The sequence below is a fragment of the Haemaphysalis longicornis genome, unplaced genomic scaffold (genome assembly GCF_048455015.1).
Source record: "Haemaphysalis longicornis isolate Haplotype H1 unplaced genomic scaffold, Haemaphysalis longicornis Haplotype H1 scaffold_14, whole genome shotgun sequence".
NCBI lineage: Eukaryota > Metazoa > Arthropoda > Arachnida > Ixodida > Ixodidae > Haemaphysalis > Haemaphysalis longicornis.
The window spans coordinates 18,518,261-18,538,763 of NW_027526245.1; the positions used below are offsets into that span (position 1 = coordinate 18,518,261).

The 20,503-nt window shown below is 48.3% G+C and overlaps 1 protein-coding gene across 2 annotated transcripts in view; it reads right to left on the minus strand.

Annotated features, from left to right (window-relative positions):
• Positions 1 to 20,503, minus strand: part of LOC144164991 (cytochrome P450 3A16-like) — a 199,170-nt gene that overhangs the window by 51,423 nt on the left and 127,244 nt on the right. The window contains exon 12 of one of the 2 annotated variants that reach the window (XM_077695172.1): positions 7,631 to 7,768. The exons of the other annotated variant lie outside the window; for it this stretch is intronic. Within the exon in view, the coding sequence (XP_077551298.1) occupies positions 7,631 to 7,768 (138 nt within the window). The remainder of the gene's footprint in view (positions 1 to 7,630; positions 7,769 to 20,503) is intronic. 2 annotated transcript variants of the gene reach the window in all.

Consider the following 20,503-nt stretch of genomic DNA (forward strand, 5'->3'; position numbering starts at 1 on the left):
CACGGTTTTCCCCATACTTTTCCTCAGTCGAACCTGTCCCGTAAGGTTAGGACCACGCGTGTGTTTGCTCGATAATGACAGCTGAAGAACCCTCATGTTACCTTCCAGCCCAGGAAAGACAAGGACCATAAGCAGGCTGTTGCGAGAAACAGGTTTTCACTGGATCTTCATTTTTGCATCTATTGCCGAGCTTGTCATCTTTACATTTTTTCTCGTAAATAACGTGCCTAGCACCGAGCAAAACAGGTGCGTAAAGTAGTTTCAGAATGGACAATATTAACTTTACACATTCCTACGCATTTAAAAAGCTAGCGTTTGAACGGTACGCACGGGAACCATGTTGCTTGAAACCGTCAAGCCGGCCAGGCCCTCGCCGCCTCGACCCCCAGTTGTGGTTCTGGCTGTCGCCGCCAGAGGGGTTCCACCAACCCGAAAAAGGTTTGTAGAGCGCGTCTGAAAGCGCGGTTTGAGATGAGGTTGAGAGCAATGGATCAACGAAGGTGGGCAGCCAAGGTTTTTAGGTGCCTATACGGGGAAAGCGTGGACACGCAGTGGTTAAGGAAGACTAGAAGACGAACGATGAAATACAGAAGGAACAGTGGAGAATCCAAAACAGCCAAGGTAGCCAAAAAAGAGGCAAGGCAGATTGAAACGAATAAATGGAGAGAGAAAATGGAAGCTAAAACGTCGTTATAGATGTACAGGGCGGAGATATTTCAGAAAGGAAAATGTCTACGATAATTCCCAGGGCAGTGCTTTGCTTTTTGAGGCTAGAGGAGGTTGCCTGCAAACTAAGAGTTTTGTGGGGAAGTATTCACAAAATGATGGGGTATGTGTGGTCTGCGGAAAAGAAACAGAAACTATGCGGCACATAGTGTTAGAATGTGAGGGTATCGGGCAACTTTAAGTGTGCCAAGGCGCGGGCCCTTCGTCGGTCTGCGTGGTGGTTAGGATGCATGTGACGGGGAATAGGCACACTTACGCCTATTCCCCCCATCTCCTGACTCCATTTACGTAGACACCGCGGAATATAGACACCGACAAGCTTTTGCGGCTGCTATTATTGCAGAAGACAGACCGATCCCAGCAGCGGCAGCCACCATCCGCAAAGCCCACCCCCACGAGGCCGAGGAAGCGGCAATAGCTCTGGCCATAACACACCGACCACCCCCATCTCACATATTCTCCGATTCTAAGACGTCCGTACGAAATTTCGCACGGGGACACATCTCCTTCCCTGCTCGCCAAATTCTCCTATACCGCCCTCCTCCCAACAAAATCATAATCCTGCACTGGACCCCCGGCTACGTGGGCTTTCGCGGTGCGGAAACGGCCCACCTGGCCGCTCGAGGACTCGTTTACCGAGCACCAGACGTGGACGTCTCACAGCACGGCGCACGAAACGCTCGCGAACCCCTGCTTAATTTTAGCGACATTACCACACATTACCGCCTAGAGCGGCTAGAACTACCGCCCCCTCACACGTCTCTTCCTTCACCCTTGGACAGATTATGGCGACAATTACAGACCCATTCCCTCCACACCAGACACGTCTTCCACCACATCTATCCCACATTATATCCCCCCCCAAACTGCCCGGCATGTGGCGCTCGAGATACCACGCCACACGCCACTTGGGAATTCCCCTCTTTACCCCCGCTCCATTTACCCAACCCGTCCACTACCTGGCTGGAGGTGACCGGGAGCTCCCCGCCCGAGCTAGAGCTCCTGACCGCCACTAGGGCTCAGGATTACCTGGCCCGGCTCCCTCACCTGAGGGGCACTCGCCAGGACTGAGCCTTGTCAGAAATAAAGTTATTCTCTCTCTCTCTCTACCGGAATGAACCAAGTTACGAAGAAGCCGGGCGTTCCTCAACGCACAGATGCGCATGCGCACATGCGCACAGAGTGGTGTTCCTTCACGGCCGATGCCTTCCGACGAAAGTGGCGGTGACAGACGCACCAGGCCTATGCGCGCTCCCATACAGCCTCTTTTGGACTGCTATCCGCAGAAAGAGGCGACAAACCAAACGCGAAAGTTTTGCGTGCGCTACGTGGTACGACGTGTTTAACTGGCTTGAATACAGCCTTTAAAAAGACGCTTCGTTTTGCTTCTGCTCTCCCGAATTTCCTCAGCGGAGTGCATCAGCAAGGGACAGTTCAGATCCATCATATGTGTCTGTGGGCTTCGGCACATAGAAGAAAGATGTAGAAACGTTCAGGCTGCATGAGAAATCGCAAAATCATTGAAGTGGCATCATCTGCTGCAATTCCTAGAAAAAAGTAAACCTGTGTCTGAATCGCTCGGCCAAAATCGTGCGTCTCTTTGAGAGAAGAGAAACGCAAACGAAAAGAAGTTCCACAGCGTATTGTGGACATTGGGATTATGCTCGCTAAGGGTTGCAGGCCCTTTAGAGGCCACGAAGAAAGCCAGGAAAACTCTGAAATGGCTTTGTTCATAGATACCACAAATCTCTTGAAGAAATACGATCCTGTCTTGCAAAGTCACCCAAATTCTGGACCAGTAAGCGCTTTATAAACTAGTATACAGCGCGGAACGACCGCATTGAGTCACTGCACGCTGAAATGACGCGTTCAATTACTCTATGCCTGTAAGGCAAGACTGTGTCGATGATGTGCGATGAGACTAGCCACTGCGAACACCTGTATGTCGTCATCAGGTACTTTAGTGGTGAAAGGAATAGAACGGACCTCTTGAAGTGTTCACAGCCCTTGAGTGACTTTTTACGGTTTACAGCAGCTCAATATTGTCCAGTGAACGTCAATGAACTATATTTGCTATGATGGTACTGCTGTCATGTCAGGGCACATACCATGGGTGCAAGCTGAATGCAAGGGGGAAAAAACAGATTATTATAAGCTTATTCTTATGCCCACCGTCGCAATCTGGCTCTCGTTGATGCTCGTAGAGGGCCGAGAAAAAAATTATTTTTGGGTTCTTCAGCACCGTACAGCTGGCATACAATTTTATTGAATCGAGCCCGATGCGTCACGCAATTTTTGAACACCTATCCTCGGCATTCCAGACAGTGATAAGAACTTTGAAATCTGTATGTACAACCAGGTGAGCGTGCCGGGCAGAAGTTGTCATAGCGGTGAGGGATAACTACTCCGCATTGCTAGGAGAAATCATACACCACACAGCGCTGGGAAAAGTGAGCAAAAGACAAAGGACAACGTGCACAACTAGCAAGCTTCGAATTTTTATTCTGCATGGAAACCGCTCATCCTGTGCTGCAGATGGTCCTCAAGGTCGGCTGTTCGCTCCAGGATCCGAAAATCAGTCTTCTCACTGCATTTCGGGAAAAGCCTTCAAACTAACCTAATCTTCAAAACCTCGGAAGCATCAAAAACCTACTCAAGACCCAACATTTTGGTGTTGATAACGACTTTCTGCGCAGGTTCACCTTCACCATTTCAGCGGAACCAGCACCGTTTCGGAAAAAAGCTGAATTGTGTGACTATAAGGAAATGTTTTAGGGGCGAAGCTCCTCTTGCTCGGGCCCTGTCTCGTCCCTCGTTGCAGCTGTACACGGCACCACGATGATGATTGCGGCAGGATCCCGGCAGGATTGCGGTAGGATTGCGGCATTGGCCAACCAAAGATTGGCAGAAGAGGTCAAAACGTTCAACGCGTTCGTTGCTACCCAACAAGGAGGAGAGGAAGAAGAAGAGGTTGTCGTTCGTCGCCTGCGAGCTCAAGACACGTACCGGGGACACGCGACACAAGACGCTCTGCAGAAGGTGATGGCCAAGGTGGCTAAAATGTCACACACCCAATTCGCCAACTTACCCGTGGAGATTCTCATCGTCCCAAACAAGCCCTACATAATCACCACAAACATCGACGTCGTCGACGGGCTTGTCAACGGAGCGGTAAGAAGTCACACAAAAAACAGCGCTCAAGACGGGACAGAAGGAAGGAGGCTACACACACAGTGCTGTGTGTAGCCTCCTTCCTTCTGTCCCGTCTTGAGCGCTGTTTTTTGTGTGCCAACAGGCCCAAACACTTCCATTGCTTACGGTAAGAAGTCTCAAGCTTTGCGAGCGAGGAGTGGTGGGCTTGGCGCGGCGGCGCCCGGTTTCGATCCCACGACTCTCTGGCCGCGGCGGAAGGTACGTGGCGCAATTCCCACTGCGCTACAAACCGAGACGCGAGCATGGCTACGAATGCGAATGCACCTTGTGCCCTTCACTCATTCCGATGGTGCGCGCCGTCAAGAAGACCTCTAACAATGTTTCACGGTTTGACCCATAAGCATTTTAGATTCGCATTCGCCCCTCTCATCATCATTTACTTCGTGGAGATGGCGGGATTTTTGGGTTCGATATTGTATCTGGTTGGTTAAGATTTTCGTAAATGTCATTCTGAAGGAGGATGGATATGGTTTTATAAGAAAACGAAGCAACCGAGGGTTCAGGCATGCCGCACAGTATATGACTGGTTCAATGGTGATTAATACCCCAGCCACACGGCAAATTTAATGTCATTCCTATCGAATGGCGCTAAGTCGAGCTACAATGGCGCTAAGTCGAGCGAATGTCATTCGCTCGACTTAGCGCCATTTTCTTGGAGCGCTGCTACACGGTCAAAATTAGTGTCATTTGCAAATGATGGCAGTGGCGATGGGTAAAAACTTGCGTGAAGAAAATATTTTAGCAAGCGCATCAATATACTTGCGAATACTGATCGTGTGTCGTGTGGCGAACACAGCAGTGCGTCGTGTTACTCCCTCTTCCTTTTGTGTTCGTTTTATTCAAGCTGATTCCCACCGAAGATGTACCAACTAGCACAGACCAGAGCCATTTTGAGCGAAAAGAGGTTGCACACCTTTACTGCTCTTATGAAGGCACTGTAAGCGTAGTTGCAGCGACTCATTGAACGCTATTAAACACTGCCGTCGCACCAGCATGGAGCATAGAAACGAGCATGGCCCCCGGCGCCCACCACACCGGCTGAGGCTGTCCCTCGCAGTTTTCTTTTCTTACAACTCTGTTTGGGTTGTTTGATATAAATAAAGAAATCACTGACAAATTATACTCATGTAAATGTATTATGATGCTACTGACGCTTCAGTAATCTGGGGATTCGTGCTGAGTTTCTGGTGTCGAGGTACTACATTTGCTGGCAAAACGCAGTAGAATGGGTTCTGCAAACTCATTAGGTTCCCTATGTCATTTTGATCGAACGTCATTACATTTTTTGTGTGGCTGCAAACAAATGTCATTTGGAACGAATTGTATTCGGTGGGAATGACATTAAATTTGTTGGGTAGTAGGAGTATTAATCACCTCATCTAGGCGTGCTACAGAGCACAAAGTCGTCTGTCCAATCTTCTGTTCAAGGGAGACCACAAAAACGCCAATGTGCGCAACATTTGAACGCACGGTAAAGGTGGACCGGCTGGCCGTGATTATTAAAGCGAAGCTTTGAGCCTTTCGCTGATGCCGCCCGCAGTGCACCCAAGACGCACTGCGGGAAAGTTAACTTTCTCTGGCGGGGATGATGATCGTAGGGGAAGCGATGATTACATATTAAAACGCCTGCCGCGGTCGGAATCAAACCCTGGCGTTGCGAAGCGGGCGTCTATTCGGCTGCGCCCTTTCGGTGCGGTCGCAGTGGGAGCACGGACGGGCAAAAGGATGCACCCTTGGGTCTAACAACGACGGAGGTTTAACGCGAGGCTTTGCCGCGAAGTCATCTGGCAAGGGGGGGTTAAAGTCAAGGCCGCTGGGATCGAAAGTCCAAACTGCGGGCGAGTCAAGTCAAAGCTCAGGTCACACCGTCTGCGGGTGAAAGACAACAAGGAGTCGCTCACGGGAAAGCTTCTTTCAACCATCGTCACCATTCCACAGTTTTCTCGGTAGGCGCCTCCGCGTGTAAAAAGCAAAGAAAGAAACTGGAATGGGATGCGTCTAGTAGTACCCGACCCAGATTAAATTCTTCGTGCATGCGCGCCTGCAACCTCTTTTGAAATATAAAACGCGCTTGCCATGGTGCACGTTTTGGCTGTAGATTTGTCCACGGCCTGAGCGGCTATCGCAAGTACCGACCAACAATTTGTGCGCAGCATGGAAAATTCGCCTCCACATTTTTGGCGGCTCAGTTCATAAAGCACAATAGCATCCATGCATTCGCCGACAGGAGAATCTGCGACGGCTGCGGCACGGAGCTCTAACCTAGTAACAGGCGGCACAAGTATGCCACCAGGTTTTTGTCCTCCTTGGTGTGCTTTATGAAGAGCCCAGGAACAATCGCCAATCCCCGTCGCTCGACCTACACCGCCGGGTTTCGCGCAAATTTCGTCTTCGCGCCTCGTGGTCCCGCGCACTGGCGCCACCGCTGGCGACCAGGCACAGTCGTTCACCAGAATTGCGGCGGTCTACTCCATGGTTGATGCGGAGCGGCAAATGCCTACTCGCATTAGCGTTTTCGACACCGATGAAAATTCTGCAAGCACTTTCCAAGCGCGTTTCGGAAAAAGTCATTCTTGTATTATTAGGCTCTTGTGGCTATCTCTACACTATCTCTGGGTGCTATCTCTTATTATGCTTGGTGCTATTATTAGGTGCTATCTCTACACTCAACAGGTTGTATAGTTCAAGGGCCAAGAAGACAGTACATTTGGATGTTGATTGATTGATTGATTATGAGGTTTTAACGCGCCGACGCTACGCAGGCGGCGAGGTCCGTCGTACTGGAGGGCTCCGTATTAATTTTGACCACCCGGGGATTGTTAACGTGCGTAGAAATCTCGTACACATGGGCGCTTCTGCTTTAGGGTGTTACTTGGAAGGTGTGAAGTATGCTGTCGCCATCGAAAGAGCATCGCAAATATTGACCACCTATCCTTATTCGCATTTCGCAACGTCAGAACATCGCAACGCCAGAAGGTCGTCAACCCTGTGTCAGCATTGAAATGGTGCTACAGAGCAGAAGCGCAGGTGCCAACCACGGTATTTGGCGGCAGCGTTCGTGGCCGGGTGTCAGCGTAACCCGGCCAACGGGACTACACAGAGGCAGTGCCAAGGGTGAGCCGCAGCCCCGTCGTGCTGATTGCTGACGTCAAATGGAGCACAATGGTTATTCCTACATGGCCATCCCCGGAACGGTCCAAACTTGCACATAGTACTCAGGGTACGAAACTGCTTCCATGCGGCATGTCACATGCTATGCTCTACGGAATAAATGCGTTGTAATCTACGCATTTAATAGTTGGGATTACTGCTACCCTGTCCTGCCTCTGGGCAGGCGGCAATGCTGACATGAAGTGCCGAGTGGCAAACACGAAACGCAGCGCACGGAGACGAGAACGGAGCTAGGACTAGACACACACGAGCGTTCTGCCAACAGTTTAGCCGAAAGGCAGAGCAGTACATGTATAAAGCGGGAGCCATAAAATGCTCATGCGCATGCGCCTGCGAATAATGCTTAACAGAATGTGTTGTGCCTTGCGCTCTTATACATGTGTGCTGTGAATTTCGGTTCAACGCTTACTTTAGAGCTCGCGTGCGTCTATCTAGTCTCTGGTGCGCTGTATTTTCCGTTAATAACCATGCCGAGTGCGGCCATAAATGCAGAGATCGAGATGGTACTGTTGGGAATTACCTTTCAGGGTCAAACACTTCAGGATTGTTGAAGAACTTCTCGTCGTGATGAATCGAAAAAATCGGAATCCTGACCAGTGTGCCCTCCTGAACAGGAATATTTCCGACAGTGGTGCCTTGCCTGCATGTTCTGTACGTCCTGCGGAGGAGCAACGAAGAAAATATTTGCACTGAGAGGAGTTGCCAAGGCATCGCACCAGAACCACAGCCTGTTGAATGCGCTTATTAACCTGTGTGCGAAGTTTTTTGTTGGAGTCTGTCTGTTCTGGTACCTTCGTTTTTTTTCGTTTGTACCGTTCTAGTGTAGCTCAGCTGGTACCTTCGTTTTTTTCGTTTGTACCGTTCTAGTGTAGATCAGCCGTTTTTATAGTGTAGCTGCATATGTCCAGTCCCCGCAGTTCTCCTTCTGATGGAGCCGCTTTACACGGCACCCCTTCTCTGCTCCCCATCGCCACCGCCTCATTCAAAAGTTTGGCAGTCGGCTGGTAACGGCAGTAGCCCCGTTATCAGCAGTCGCACTTTTAACTTGCGACGGGACGGACGTGTGCTGTTCGCTTTGAGGGAGAAGGGTGGGAATAGAAGGAGTGTCAGTGCGCACAGAAGCGCACACAACCGTGGGAAACCGCTGCTGCCACCGCCGCCGCCATGGTCGCTTTAAGCTCCACCTGGACGGTCTCAAGGGGTTCCTGGATTAATGGCTCTTCCCCAAGGCTCCATAGGCACGTTTACTCCTCCTTTGTGTCGAGTAGCTGCGAATCCCTCCCGGATAAAGAGCTACTTTCCCGCTTGGAATGCCGGCCTGAGCCGATAAATATGATATCGCAAAACCCCACCACAGCAAAATCCACTATAAATACAGCTTTTGTGTATGTTTACTTATTCAAAGGCTCCTGGAAGGACGTGTTGGCCGGTGTTGTTCCCGTCTATCTTGAAGGGCTTCCGGAGCGAGGTTTGTTCGCCTTTCAGTTCTAAGCACGCGCACGTCACCGGGTGCTCCTTTATGCGTCCATGTGTGTGTGTGTGGGGGGGGGGGGGGGCAGCACGCACAGGCAACGCACCCACCTTTGACTCACTTGTTCCTGGGGGGGAGAATTCAATGCGGTGGTATCGCAGCGCGAAACGATCTGACTGCTGTCCTCCGTAGTCGAGCGGTTTGGGTCGTGGCGTTACGCATGCCTACAACCCGTGAGGGGAACGGACAGCCGAATGTTAGTCCCTTAGAACAAAACTACCCGTTCTAACTTTCCCTCAGCTAACTGGCTAGCAAGTATGCTCAGTTGCGAATTAGGAACAACTGTGTATTGTTTTGTGCACTGCTTACACTGTGCCCAGATTCCCTGGTCATACTTCCTCACAGAGCGGAGGGGCACAGATTTTTCACTGATCTATTTTCAAGACGACCTCCCTATTGAACTATTGAGCCTCCCCTTCCCTCCTCCACCGCTGCATGCCTTGTTTTCCGCTAAAGCTGAAAGTTGAGCTTATCGTGCGGAAGGGGAGTCAGAGTTATGTAAAGGAGTCCCTAACCTCAGTCTTTTCGCTGAAGTCCTGCACTAGGAGAGCCCGGATAGTGGATGCGCCAAGTGCATTGCAAAACTCTCCCTTGACAACGAAATAACGCCATCACGTCTCACGTATGATGACAAGAAAGTCGATGTTCTCTGCAACTTTTATTCCAATCGCTCTCGGTATCATACAGTTGTTGGTCTCGTGCTATGTCTGCATTGCGGCTTTGCCGGCAGCATCATCGTCTGCCTACAAAAGAACAGCGCCTTTCTGCGTCAGTGCTGGTCACGGCCGTGACACTTCGTACGTTTTCAGTTTTTTTGCCGCGGACACCGCCGCTTTCACTCGGAGTTTTCGCGGCCATCGGTGAGGTAGTAGTGTGGCGAACCAGAGGACGCTGTGGCCCCTTCCACCACCCAGTATCGGCAATTCCCACTGCTGCGCCTACGTGTGATGAAGTAAGGAACATGTGAGCTTAGCGGGTGCCGCTGTGACCTGGCTAGCGCCAAGGTGGGACGCTGATCGAGGCTCGTCTGGCACGAGTCAGTGCCCTGTGAATGGAACAAAGCACGCTTTCCCTCGACTCGTTCCTGGGCACTGAGCCTGGGTCCTTGAACACCGTGACCCCACACAGCGGCCAACGCGAGAGACACGGCCCTCTTTTGCGCTATGTCTAGAAACCGCGGTAGTGTTTCCAAAAAACAAACCAAGCGGTACTGTAGTGGGTAAGGTGTCGGCATTCAAACCGATGAGTTGCAGATCCGAACGCTGCGGGTTAACCAGCAGCGTTAATATTTTTCTTCCAGGACTCGCTATTTTTATTGCAAAATGGTGTTGGGGTACACCACACTGAGCCTTGAGGAGTACACCGAGTGCGTAGTGGCTTATTCGTTTCTTCAAAAAGTGCCAACAGGCCTCTTGCGAGTCGGAAATTATTGTCGGAAATTATTGTCTGGAAGCCTTCCGCGACAGCCAGAGCGACAGCTAGCTCCTCGGCCTCTGTTACGGTACAATGACGGAGCGAGCCACAGGTGATCACATGGAGGTCTGTGTTTATGAGTATACAGCCACCGGTCATTCTTCCCTGGCATCTTGTGTGGCTGCGTCCACGCACACTGTGTTCTTGGAGGAGAACGGAACGAAATCTGGCGTCTATAAAGCGTTGTGCAGTACAGTTCTGTGGGCGTTCTACGCTTCGGTTACGTAACACTGTGCTACTGGGCGCGCAGAGATGTTTATACGTTTCCAAGGCTATGCGCGTATCGTGCTATTAACCTTGAGTAAATGTTTTCCTGCACAACATTTTCACCTTCTCTTTACACCTCTACTTTCGATATTTTTAATTTATCAGTTATGTCTTATGATTATGCGATCTTTCTTCATACGAAAGGAATGATTATGAACGATCTGTTTACACTGTTTACAAGCAGCCATGGCCAAGTGCGCTCAGCCTGCTCGTCCGCCTTTTACTCATCGTCTTCGACGCCAGGATATGGCGCCACGGGGCATTGCCCAGCTGTACCGTGACAATATTATTAAGGCTTATATGATTAAGTCGACACATTTGTCCTTAGGCCCGACTCCCTGCCGAATGGGGGCGCGCTATGACACAAAGAACATCAACTTGTCATGAAACGTCCTAGTGTTTGTGCCCTAATATGTTGAGGAACGGCTTGAATTTCTTCCATGCTAGAGTGATTGAGGGGATTAGCCGACGTGTACAGCCTCCTCCAGCACACGTCTGCTTGCATTTGACTGCTCTGCGATTTGCAATCCATGCAATAAATTCAATCGCGGAAAAAAGAAACGAGGCCTGGAAACAGTGAGCTCTGTGTCGTGTCGTCTCGCTCCAGTCTTCGTTCCTTTGTTTGCGCATTGAAGTACAGCATGGATTACCAACTCGCCCAACCTGCAGCTTGCTATGTAATCCTGCTGTAGACTTTAGAGTACGAATCCAGATTTCTTCTAGTTGACCCACGTATACTGCCTGCACACTGAAAGAAAATCCCGATAGGGCACTAAAAGGCAACTCACAGACTCCATAGGTGATTGAGTCGAACTGTAGTGGAACCGTCAACGCGTCAAGCCATCACCCAAGACGGTGCAATGACCAACGCAACGGGTCTCCCCGGTGTACGGTCTTGCGAAGCTCGTCCTCAATAGTATCGGATTCGGCCACCCAGGCCGCGTATTCCCAAACCATATCCCGTAGGGGCCCATGCCGACCACACCCCTTAAGCAGCGGAGCAGCCAATGAGGTTAAAAAAATTGCAATTTTTAACCTCCTTGGACGCAGCACAGTGACGTCACTACCTATATGGGCGCGACTTCATGCGAAGTGGATTTTTTTCTTTTTTCCCCCTCCCCCCGTTTCGGCTGCTTTGCGGGCGCGCCGATGGTCCCGCTCCGTGGGCGGGGCTGGCCTACTGCGCTGGGGAAGCTGACGCACATGTGACGCACCTTTTGTACCCGAGCCCCTGATCTCTCCGCGCTCTTCTTGCGCGCCTGCAAGTTGACGCTGACCTCCGATCGTGTTCCTAGATAAGCGCTCGGCTCGGTGCTCGAAGTGCGCGCGCGCGGATGGACGCTTTCACGCGCATGTGGCAATTATACACGTTCCGGAAAGCAAACACCCTCATTGAAAGCTTACACTACAACACACAGAAGGGCATACCATTGAGTTGGGTGCTCTTTCACTATATACACACCTCAAAACACGATTCGGTGCTGCAGGTAAGGATTACCAGAAAGGCAGCCAATTACCCATGACTACATTTACAAACTCTCCTACCGTTGCGAAATATTACAGCTGCATGAGCTGCTACATTTTGGCACTTTCATAAGCACTATTACATTGAATTTCGTTAACATTAACTTCTTTGCATTAATACTTTATTAGAAACAGTGCCACTAAGGAAAACATTGACATTTTGTTAACAGCAATGGAAGGTGTGAATCGTTCTTGCAAGGGTGATACGTTTATAAGAAAGACACCAGCTCAAACGTACGCGTTTTACACTCGGTCATGAATGCTGCATAATTTGCACTGCTGGTCATAACAACTTAGGGAAACAATATCGAAAATATATACCAACCAAGGGCTAAGTAATTCTTGGATTGTACAGCTGCTGAAGTACTCGAGGAGTTTGATATCTGTCTTCTGTACAGTGCTATTGACCACAGTCTCTTCACTGAAGCCATCAGGGCGCAGTTTGATATCAGTAATCATGCGTGCTACGACTCACACTGTTGCCAATGTCCATTAGTTATTTTTAACAATTTGTGCTTCATGCACACAGAGATTTTGCTGAATAAGATACGTTATGTTTAAATAGACAGCTCCAGCAGGATCCGAATGGCGCTGATGCCCCCCCCCCCCTGTAATCGGGAAGGCACACCAAATCGTTACCACTTAATTTGGCTCTGTCCATTATTCGACCGTAATCGCCACCAGCTTTTAACTCTAGGTCCCGCCCCTGCGACTGAACAGGAACATGTTAGTCGGGTCCGTGGCGATCCCACCGCAGTAGAAGCAATTACCGAGTACGCCCTTGAAAACGGACTCTACAAATTGGTGTAGCAGCCTGTTCGACTTCACTGTTCGGTCTACAATGTGAACTGTCTGCAGCGTGCACTGTTTTCAGTGTGAACCGCATTGTCTACAGTGTGAACTGTACATTTACGTGTGAACTGTTCGTTTTGCTACCACTGACTGACTTTAATGTGTTCCTTTTGCGATTAGGACCCCAAGACTGCAACTGTGTTCATTGTGCGAGTTGTGACGTTCCCCTTTTTCCCTCATCCTTGCTCCCCCAGGGCCCAATGGCCTCTTATTTAATAAAGTGTTACACTCACTCAGATACGTATAATCTTTTCGCTGGGACTAATGAGTAGTTGCGCGTGAGCTTGAAGTCACGGTAGTCGCAGCAGAGATAAAAATAAGTAAAAAAAAGTTATCTCTTTGGCCCACTATATTTGCGATAGTGATGTGGGAGTCCAAATAGCGGCACAAAACTGTGACTTTTCGAGGTCCACTGATCGGTACAGATGAGCAGCTTGTGTCTGTTTCCTGCGACGCATTTTTAGCTACCACATATATAGATTTCTGTAGTGTCTGGCCTTTTAATTCGCGCTCATTCTGTCACAGCTCGCTCCTCAACTGTAAGCCACACACACGCAAAATGTATACAAATGTATAAACAAGAAATAGCAAGAATAAAAATATAAATAGTACAACACACTTTGCAAAACGCCGCCTCGCGTACTACAACGCTTCGTATCGAAAAACATACCTTTCGCCCCGTTTCTGGACCTTTTGGACAATCCAGGTTGTGTTGGTGCACCCGCTCTACGTGTCCATGACGGCGTTGACTGCTACTTCGTCAGGCAGGTTCGCGCGGAACACAGATTCATGATTTGTTGACGCGAGGTCATCTCTGACTACCTCGAGTGCCTGCTCGTGCTTATCCATGAAGCAGAAGTTATAAGCTTCGCGACCATCGCGTGAATGCGCGGGGGACGCGCGGGGCGCACACAATTATGAGAACGGACTTTGTGATGGGCAGTTCTGCGCGCGTGCGAGGCACAGACGAGTATGGCGAATAACACGCTCGCTGATGTTCGCAGCAGACAAGCGACCGACGTACGCATGTTCTTTCGACCGAGTGAGAGCAAACGTTCTGCGCTTCGGTAGGGAGTCCAAGGACCACCCAAGACCACAAAAAAGCATTTTTGTCTTCACTTTGTTGGGAGTGCTTGCTTTCCTGAACGTAAACAAAAACTACATATGTACGTACAAAAGCATCCATCTGCGCGCGCACTTTGAGCAACGCGCCGAGCGCTAGCTTAACTAGGAACAGCATGGGAGGCGAGCGACTGACGGCGCACAAGAGAGCGCGGAGAGCGAGCTTCCTCTTCCCAGAGCGTACGCCAGGCTTGAGCTAGGAGCGAAACCATCGGCCGCCGCGAAGCAGCGCAATCACAAAAGATCAAAACAAATTTTTGTCGTCATTTTTCGATAGTGTTTGCTTTCCCGAACTTGTATAATTGCCACATGTACGTGAAAGCGTCCATCCGCGCACGCGCACTTCGAGCACCGAGCCGAGCGCTTATCTAGAAACACGATCGGAGGTCAGCGTCAACTTGCAGGCGCGCAATAACACTGTAAACGCAAACTAGCCGGAAATGGAGTTTTAATCAAGTAATGTGCCCTGAAAAGTACTTATAGCAAAAAATGTGCTCCCTAGGCATGGTCTAAACAAGTGGACTAACCTCCATGGTAGTACCGTTGCCTATCCGTGTAGCAAAAGGGAGGATTTAGAACGACATAACACCATTTGTGAGATGGCGTTCGGTCCCTTGTAAACAACCACGTCCACAATAAACTCCCCATCTGGGGTAATCATCTCAAGCGGGCGGTCGCCATGTTAGTCTTGTGTTGTTTCCGTGTGTCAGCACTTCAACCGTGGACTAATGCTAATTAGAACGAGAAAGCAGGACGCGACGGTTGCATGCAGCTACAAAACCGATACCGTACGTATACCCGTATAGATGCTTCAGCCAGCGCGATCACAAGCAGACAGCGCGGCCGTGTTGTTTCAATCTGTTTATTTTGGCGGTAGGTGTTGTCAAACTCTGCTGCTAACAAAGAGACAGTTCTCGCCATTGCAAACAATTGCAATGTTCATCTGCTTCGCTTGCTTGCGCATATATAGACAATTTAAATTCTCGTGCCAGTGCGCCAACGCACCCGACTGCAGCGACTCAATCTCCCTGGCGGCACGACTTGCTTCCCGGATGTAAACAACCTCGGTGCTATCAATGCAGCGCGGCCGGTGACTTGGTGCGGCCGGAGCTTCAAGCGCCTCGCCTTGGGCCATCATTTTTTCTTATTTGAGAAGGACTAGTAGTGCCATATGGTGGAAAGATTTTTATGTGCCCCTGTCACACGACGAACGGCCGTTAACAACATTTGGATACGGCGACAGCTGTGGACAGATCGCTGGTAAGTGCTCTTTCATCAGTCGATGCGTTTGTCAAACGTTTGGATAGGGTTAACTGCGAAGTACCCGTGCCGCACACAGCACGGTGTGTACACGCACGGGCAAAAAAAAAAAGCGCACACGTTTTATTGTACTTGTTTGTGGCTTTTGGGGTATGCATTCGGATTCTTTTGTAGGCCGGTTTGTAACAGGGCATTCGAGATGAAATCATTTGTCGCGCGCGGCGTCGTTTCAAAGCAACGTGACGGTTACTCAGGTAGCCGAATCGCCTCCGACAGCGGTGCATCGTCGGGCCCGGTCGGTGAATATTGTGGGACTCTGTCTCTCATATGCATCGAACTGCTCGTGTTCTTTTTAGGTAACTGCTCTACTTTGTAATATCTATTTGTTAACGCTCCTGATGGCTTGCCTGTCCAAATATAAGTCTTTGTGTTGTTTTCGTTCAAGGCTCTGACTCATTCTTAGCGCTCTGGTCGGCGAAAGCCCCAGATCAGACGGCCACCCCCTTCGAAAACTGTGCCCTGTAGATTCGGTGGGGTTGTTTGCTCGCTTGAGTCGACTCTTCACATCTAACGGCTTACCCTATTAAGGAAACGGTGACATGCGTAAAAGATGCTATGAGCCTATCGAACGATTAAATGCATATAGTGTGGACCACGACGGCGACGTGGTTCGAAACCGAAATGTTTTTATTCCCTTTCGGATGATAATGAGGGGTCTGTATACAATCGGGGCCCGTCAGTCGCCAGCTAAGGCCACGTAATTAAAAACACAAATTCATGCCCTTATGGAAGAGAACAGAGTTTGCCGTAGCATGACACAAGTCTGCCGGGCATAAAAAAGGATATCATTTTTTTACAAGAACAATGCACACACTGTTCTTTTGTTGGTAATAAATATTTCATAATCAATAGTAAGACCATGCACAAAAATTACTCGATTCATCTGACACTCGATTTTGACACGGAGCTTGCAGCTCCAAAAAGTGCACTGTGGTTTTGCGTGACGGAAACTTCTACAATCACGGTAAATTAACTAAGGCAGGTGTGTGTGGCATGCAGCGTTGGTAAGTTTGCGAGAATAGCGTTTCCATTTTAGCTGTTTTTTTTTTGTTGCCATGCAATCACAAGTAATTTGGTGCCATGAAAGAGGTTTACGTTAGCTAACAAGGCTGTAGTAACGGTTGCGGCTACAAATGACCTTATGCACCAATCACGCTTGTCAGCTCCGTGACACAGAATATTAAGGTGTCAGAATACGGATGACTGAGTCGCCTAGTTTATTACTACTGTAAAAAAAGAAAGTGTTTTCTGACCCAGTGAAGGACTTTGCTGTATGACTAGCTGTGTTATGACAAATGACCATACTTGATGAGACAAGCCGTAACAAATTAGCTTTGGATGTAACACCAGGAGGGAAATAGGTGAAGGTATCTGCAAGTATAACTGAAACAGTGGGTGCCTGTCCGGCATGAATTCATTATTTGCTGACACGATTTTCTTCTGCAGATCCTGATACATGATCGAGTTGAATGACTTCATAGATCTTAAGGCAGGATAGGCTGTGCTGTACAAGGCAAGGCTGCATTCGGAAACCAAGTTGGCCCCTCCAGCAGAAGTAAGTATTGCCACGGCTTGCAACAGCCGTCCAGCTCGCAAAAGCTCCACTTTTTCTATGAAAGTGAGCCACCATGGTAGGGGAGAGGCAGTGTAAGGGTTTGCATCTTTAACTGTGTGCCCACTCACTTGAATAGATGCAAGCTGGCATCTTAAAGCAAGAAACAGCAGTTAACAAAATCATGCAATACCAAAGTGTTTTTCAGTCAAAAACAAAAACTAATCTATCAACCTACAGAGACTTGCATTTTATCTTCACTGTCATTTAAAGTTGTGCTCGAGTATATTGTGCGGAAGTAATATCTTTTTTTATTGCTGCAAAAGCCACGACGGTTAATGTACTGGCTCTTGGTTTTATGACGCCTTTGCATTCCTAATTTAGGTACTGGAATTCGCAGTGAACCTGGCCTTACAATTTTATTACTGTACCAAATTATTAAGTTCATTTAACCATAGTGTCTGTTTTGAATTTTACGTGTGGGGCATTTTTTTTTTTTTTTTGCTTTTTCAGGCAGATGTTCCTCTGACTCCCTGCCTGCATTCTGTGAACGGGGAAGTTAGCCTCCACATCGATGCCCAGCGTGTCTTGACTGCATCATCTTTACTGGGAGGACTGTGTGTAGTCTGTTTGCATCGTTCTGGGTTTTCAACATTCAATATCCCAAGAAGGCACACAGAGCTCTAACGTTTGTGGAACATGGCTTTTTGGACCTTGCCTGCACCAAACCACGTGTAAAGGATTTAGAACTAATTAACTTTTATCGCAGCAATATCGCTCACTAATATTTGTTTTCAATCCGGTAATCATTGGATAGTAGTCAAAAAGAATTCCGTATTATATTTCTGACTTTTTCTTTTTTCTTTTTTTACTGAAAAGGGGATATTTGATGGGCCGTTCTGTATGCTCATAATACAGCTATCTTTCAGTGAATAATATTAACAAACTAATTTAACTTGAAACAATTATCTAAATAATATTGGCAACTGGTGCGAAATGAATCAACTAAAAATTATCCCAAAAACACGAATTTCATGGCTTTTTGTTCTCACTCTAAAGAAGCTGTCGCGATACCACCCATTCTGTTCTATATCATTGCACTTAGCCCGTCAGACTCGGTCACTTTTCTTGGCGCATTTGTGTCTTTATCAAAACGCACTGGTATTTTCCGCAGCATATTTTTCGTTCTTTATATTACTCATTTATCCATAGCCATCTCACTGCAGTCTGTCTCCTACATCATTTATCTCTTGTGCCTTTACCACCTACAAAATGCTTGTTACCTTTCAATATCACATCGTTGCACAGCTCTCGCTTATTTCACGACAAATTGAAAAATTGTTTTGTTGTTGTAAACCACTGCAACCATTTTTTCTTCACTTTGTGTACTTAGTACTGATGTGTACTGATAAGTTCTGATAAATACTGACGGGTTCTCGATTCTCTAGTATTATATAATGATTTCATTTACCATGCGGTTGTGTTTGTGCCTATCTGTTTTTCAAGTATTTCCAGTTCTTGTATTATTATTGTTTCTACAATTTGTTCAACTAGCAGACAGCTCTCGCTCATTTCACCACCTACTGAATTTTTTTTTGTTGTAAACCACTGCAGCCATTTTTTTCACTGTGTACTGAGCGCTGATGCGTACTGATAAGTTCTGATAAGTACTGACGCGTTCTCGATCCTCTAGAATTCTATAATGATTTCACTTACCATGCGGTTGTGTTTGTGCCTATCTTTGTTTTTCGCTTATTTCCAGTTCTTGTAGTAATATTGTTTCTACGTTTTGTTCAACTAGCATCGTATTGCTGTCTTCAATTCCTAACTGGCGTGTTATTTAGCAATGTACCATTTGTGATTTCTAATATGAGGTCACCATAAGTATTTATTTCGGAACCTCCTTGTGTACACCATGTACCATGTAAACTTGTCTGCGATAGTTCGTTTGAAATAAACCTGAAATCGAGAAAAACCGTGTGAAATCAGTACTCCCGCAGGGAACTAGAAATTCTCCCTTGTGGCCTTGAAAACCTCCTTTCGTAAGGCCTACAAAACTCCCAAAGCTTTCATCAAACTCCATTCAAAAGAAGTAAATGCTTCCCTTGAACCTCCTAAAAACGCCCCTAAACTAACATAAGTACTTCCAAAGAGAGCCATAATAGGCTCCTATTCAACCGCCTAAAAATTCCATAAACATCACTTAAAAACGCCCTTCAGGCAGTAAAGCATACTCCATTTTGACCTCCTTAAATTCTCCCGAACATTTCTTAACACTTCCTAAATACCTCCTTTCTATAACCTAAAAACTCCCTGTTTTGAGGAGGTAAAAAAAACCTCCCTGTTCCAGGTAGTAAAAAAACTCCTACAAGGAGGACCACTAGAGGACAGGCGAAAAAGAAGCTCTATGGAGTATATGGGAGGAAAAAAAGTTTAGAGTGAAGAGCGCGCAGAGGTCAGGAGCTCAGGTACAAAAGGTTAACTTCTACCACATGTGCGTCAGCTTCCCCAGCGCCGCAGGCCAGCCCCGCCCACGGAGCGAAACCATCGGCCGCCCGCAATGCAGCCGAAACGAGGCGAGGGGGAAAAAAGAAAAAATCCACTTCGCATGAAGTCGCGCCCATATAGGTAGTGACGTCACTGTGCCGTGTCCAAGGAGGTTAGAAATTGCAATTTTTTAATCTCACTGGCTTCGCCGCTGCCTAGGGGTGTGGTGAGCCTGGGCCCCTAAGGGATATGGTTTGGGAATACGCACCCAGGCCTTCCGTCGTCTGGTTCCCGCTCCCTCTGCCACCCCCCCCCCCCCCTCGCCTCATCGACGGGGAGAGACCCGGCTTTGTGTACAATGACGCGGCGGGGACTGACGCTGCTGCTGGACACAAGCCACTTTTGGCGAATGCACGGTCACCCAAGCGCCTGCTGGCGAGGGCACCACAATGACCGAGAGCGTCGAACCGAGGTGGTGACAAAGGCGTCGCGAGGCGCCACCCTTTTGGGGGCAGGCGAAATTTTCCTCCCTTTCGTTGGCGAGACGCACATCGTCGGAACCCTTTGTGGCATGTCCGAAACGCCGCTGTTCAACGAGCGCCCGACGCCGGATTACCGACGGGGCCCAGGCGTCCTCCTGTCGCTTCCTCCTCGGGCGGTCCTGAGGGCTTCGGCCGTAGGAATGTTCCACCACCGCAGTCAACCTGACGCTGACTGGTGCGAGAGGAAGAGCGCCCTTTCTCGCTCTCTCTTTCTGTGAGTGTCAATTTCAGTGACACAGATTTTCGTGATTTGTGCATTCCCGAAAACAGCGGGGGAAATGGTGAATGGCGCATTTCGAACGGCCGCCGAATGCGACTTTCGTTTCCAGTAAACTCAATTTTTTTTCTTCTTGTTTACACGCGTGCATTGTATATTTATCGAACATGTATTCTGTCTCCCTATCATTTATACTGATTTCTTTTTGGTAGATTGGTTTATTTTTTGTGTGTTCGTATGTTCGTTTTGATTTTCTTCTGCTTGTATTTTGTCTCATACGTTGATGTTATTTGTTAAGTGGTTTTTAATTGCATTTTATTAGTTTATGTGCTCGCTTTGTATTTAATTCATTGTTTGAGCCTGTATATTGCTATTACCATTGTATAATTTCTGGAAACATTGTTATTTTCTATATGTAAACCGCATTTATAGTGTAACTTGGCTAATCTCCCCGTGTACGATTGTTTCGTAAACTTAACCACTCCCTTCTGTAACGCCCTCTGTGC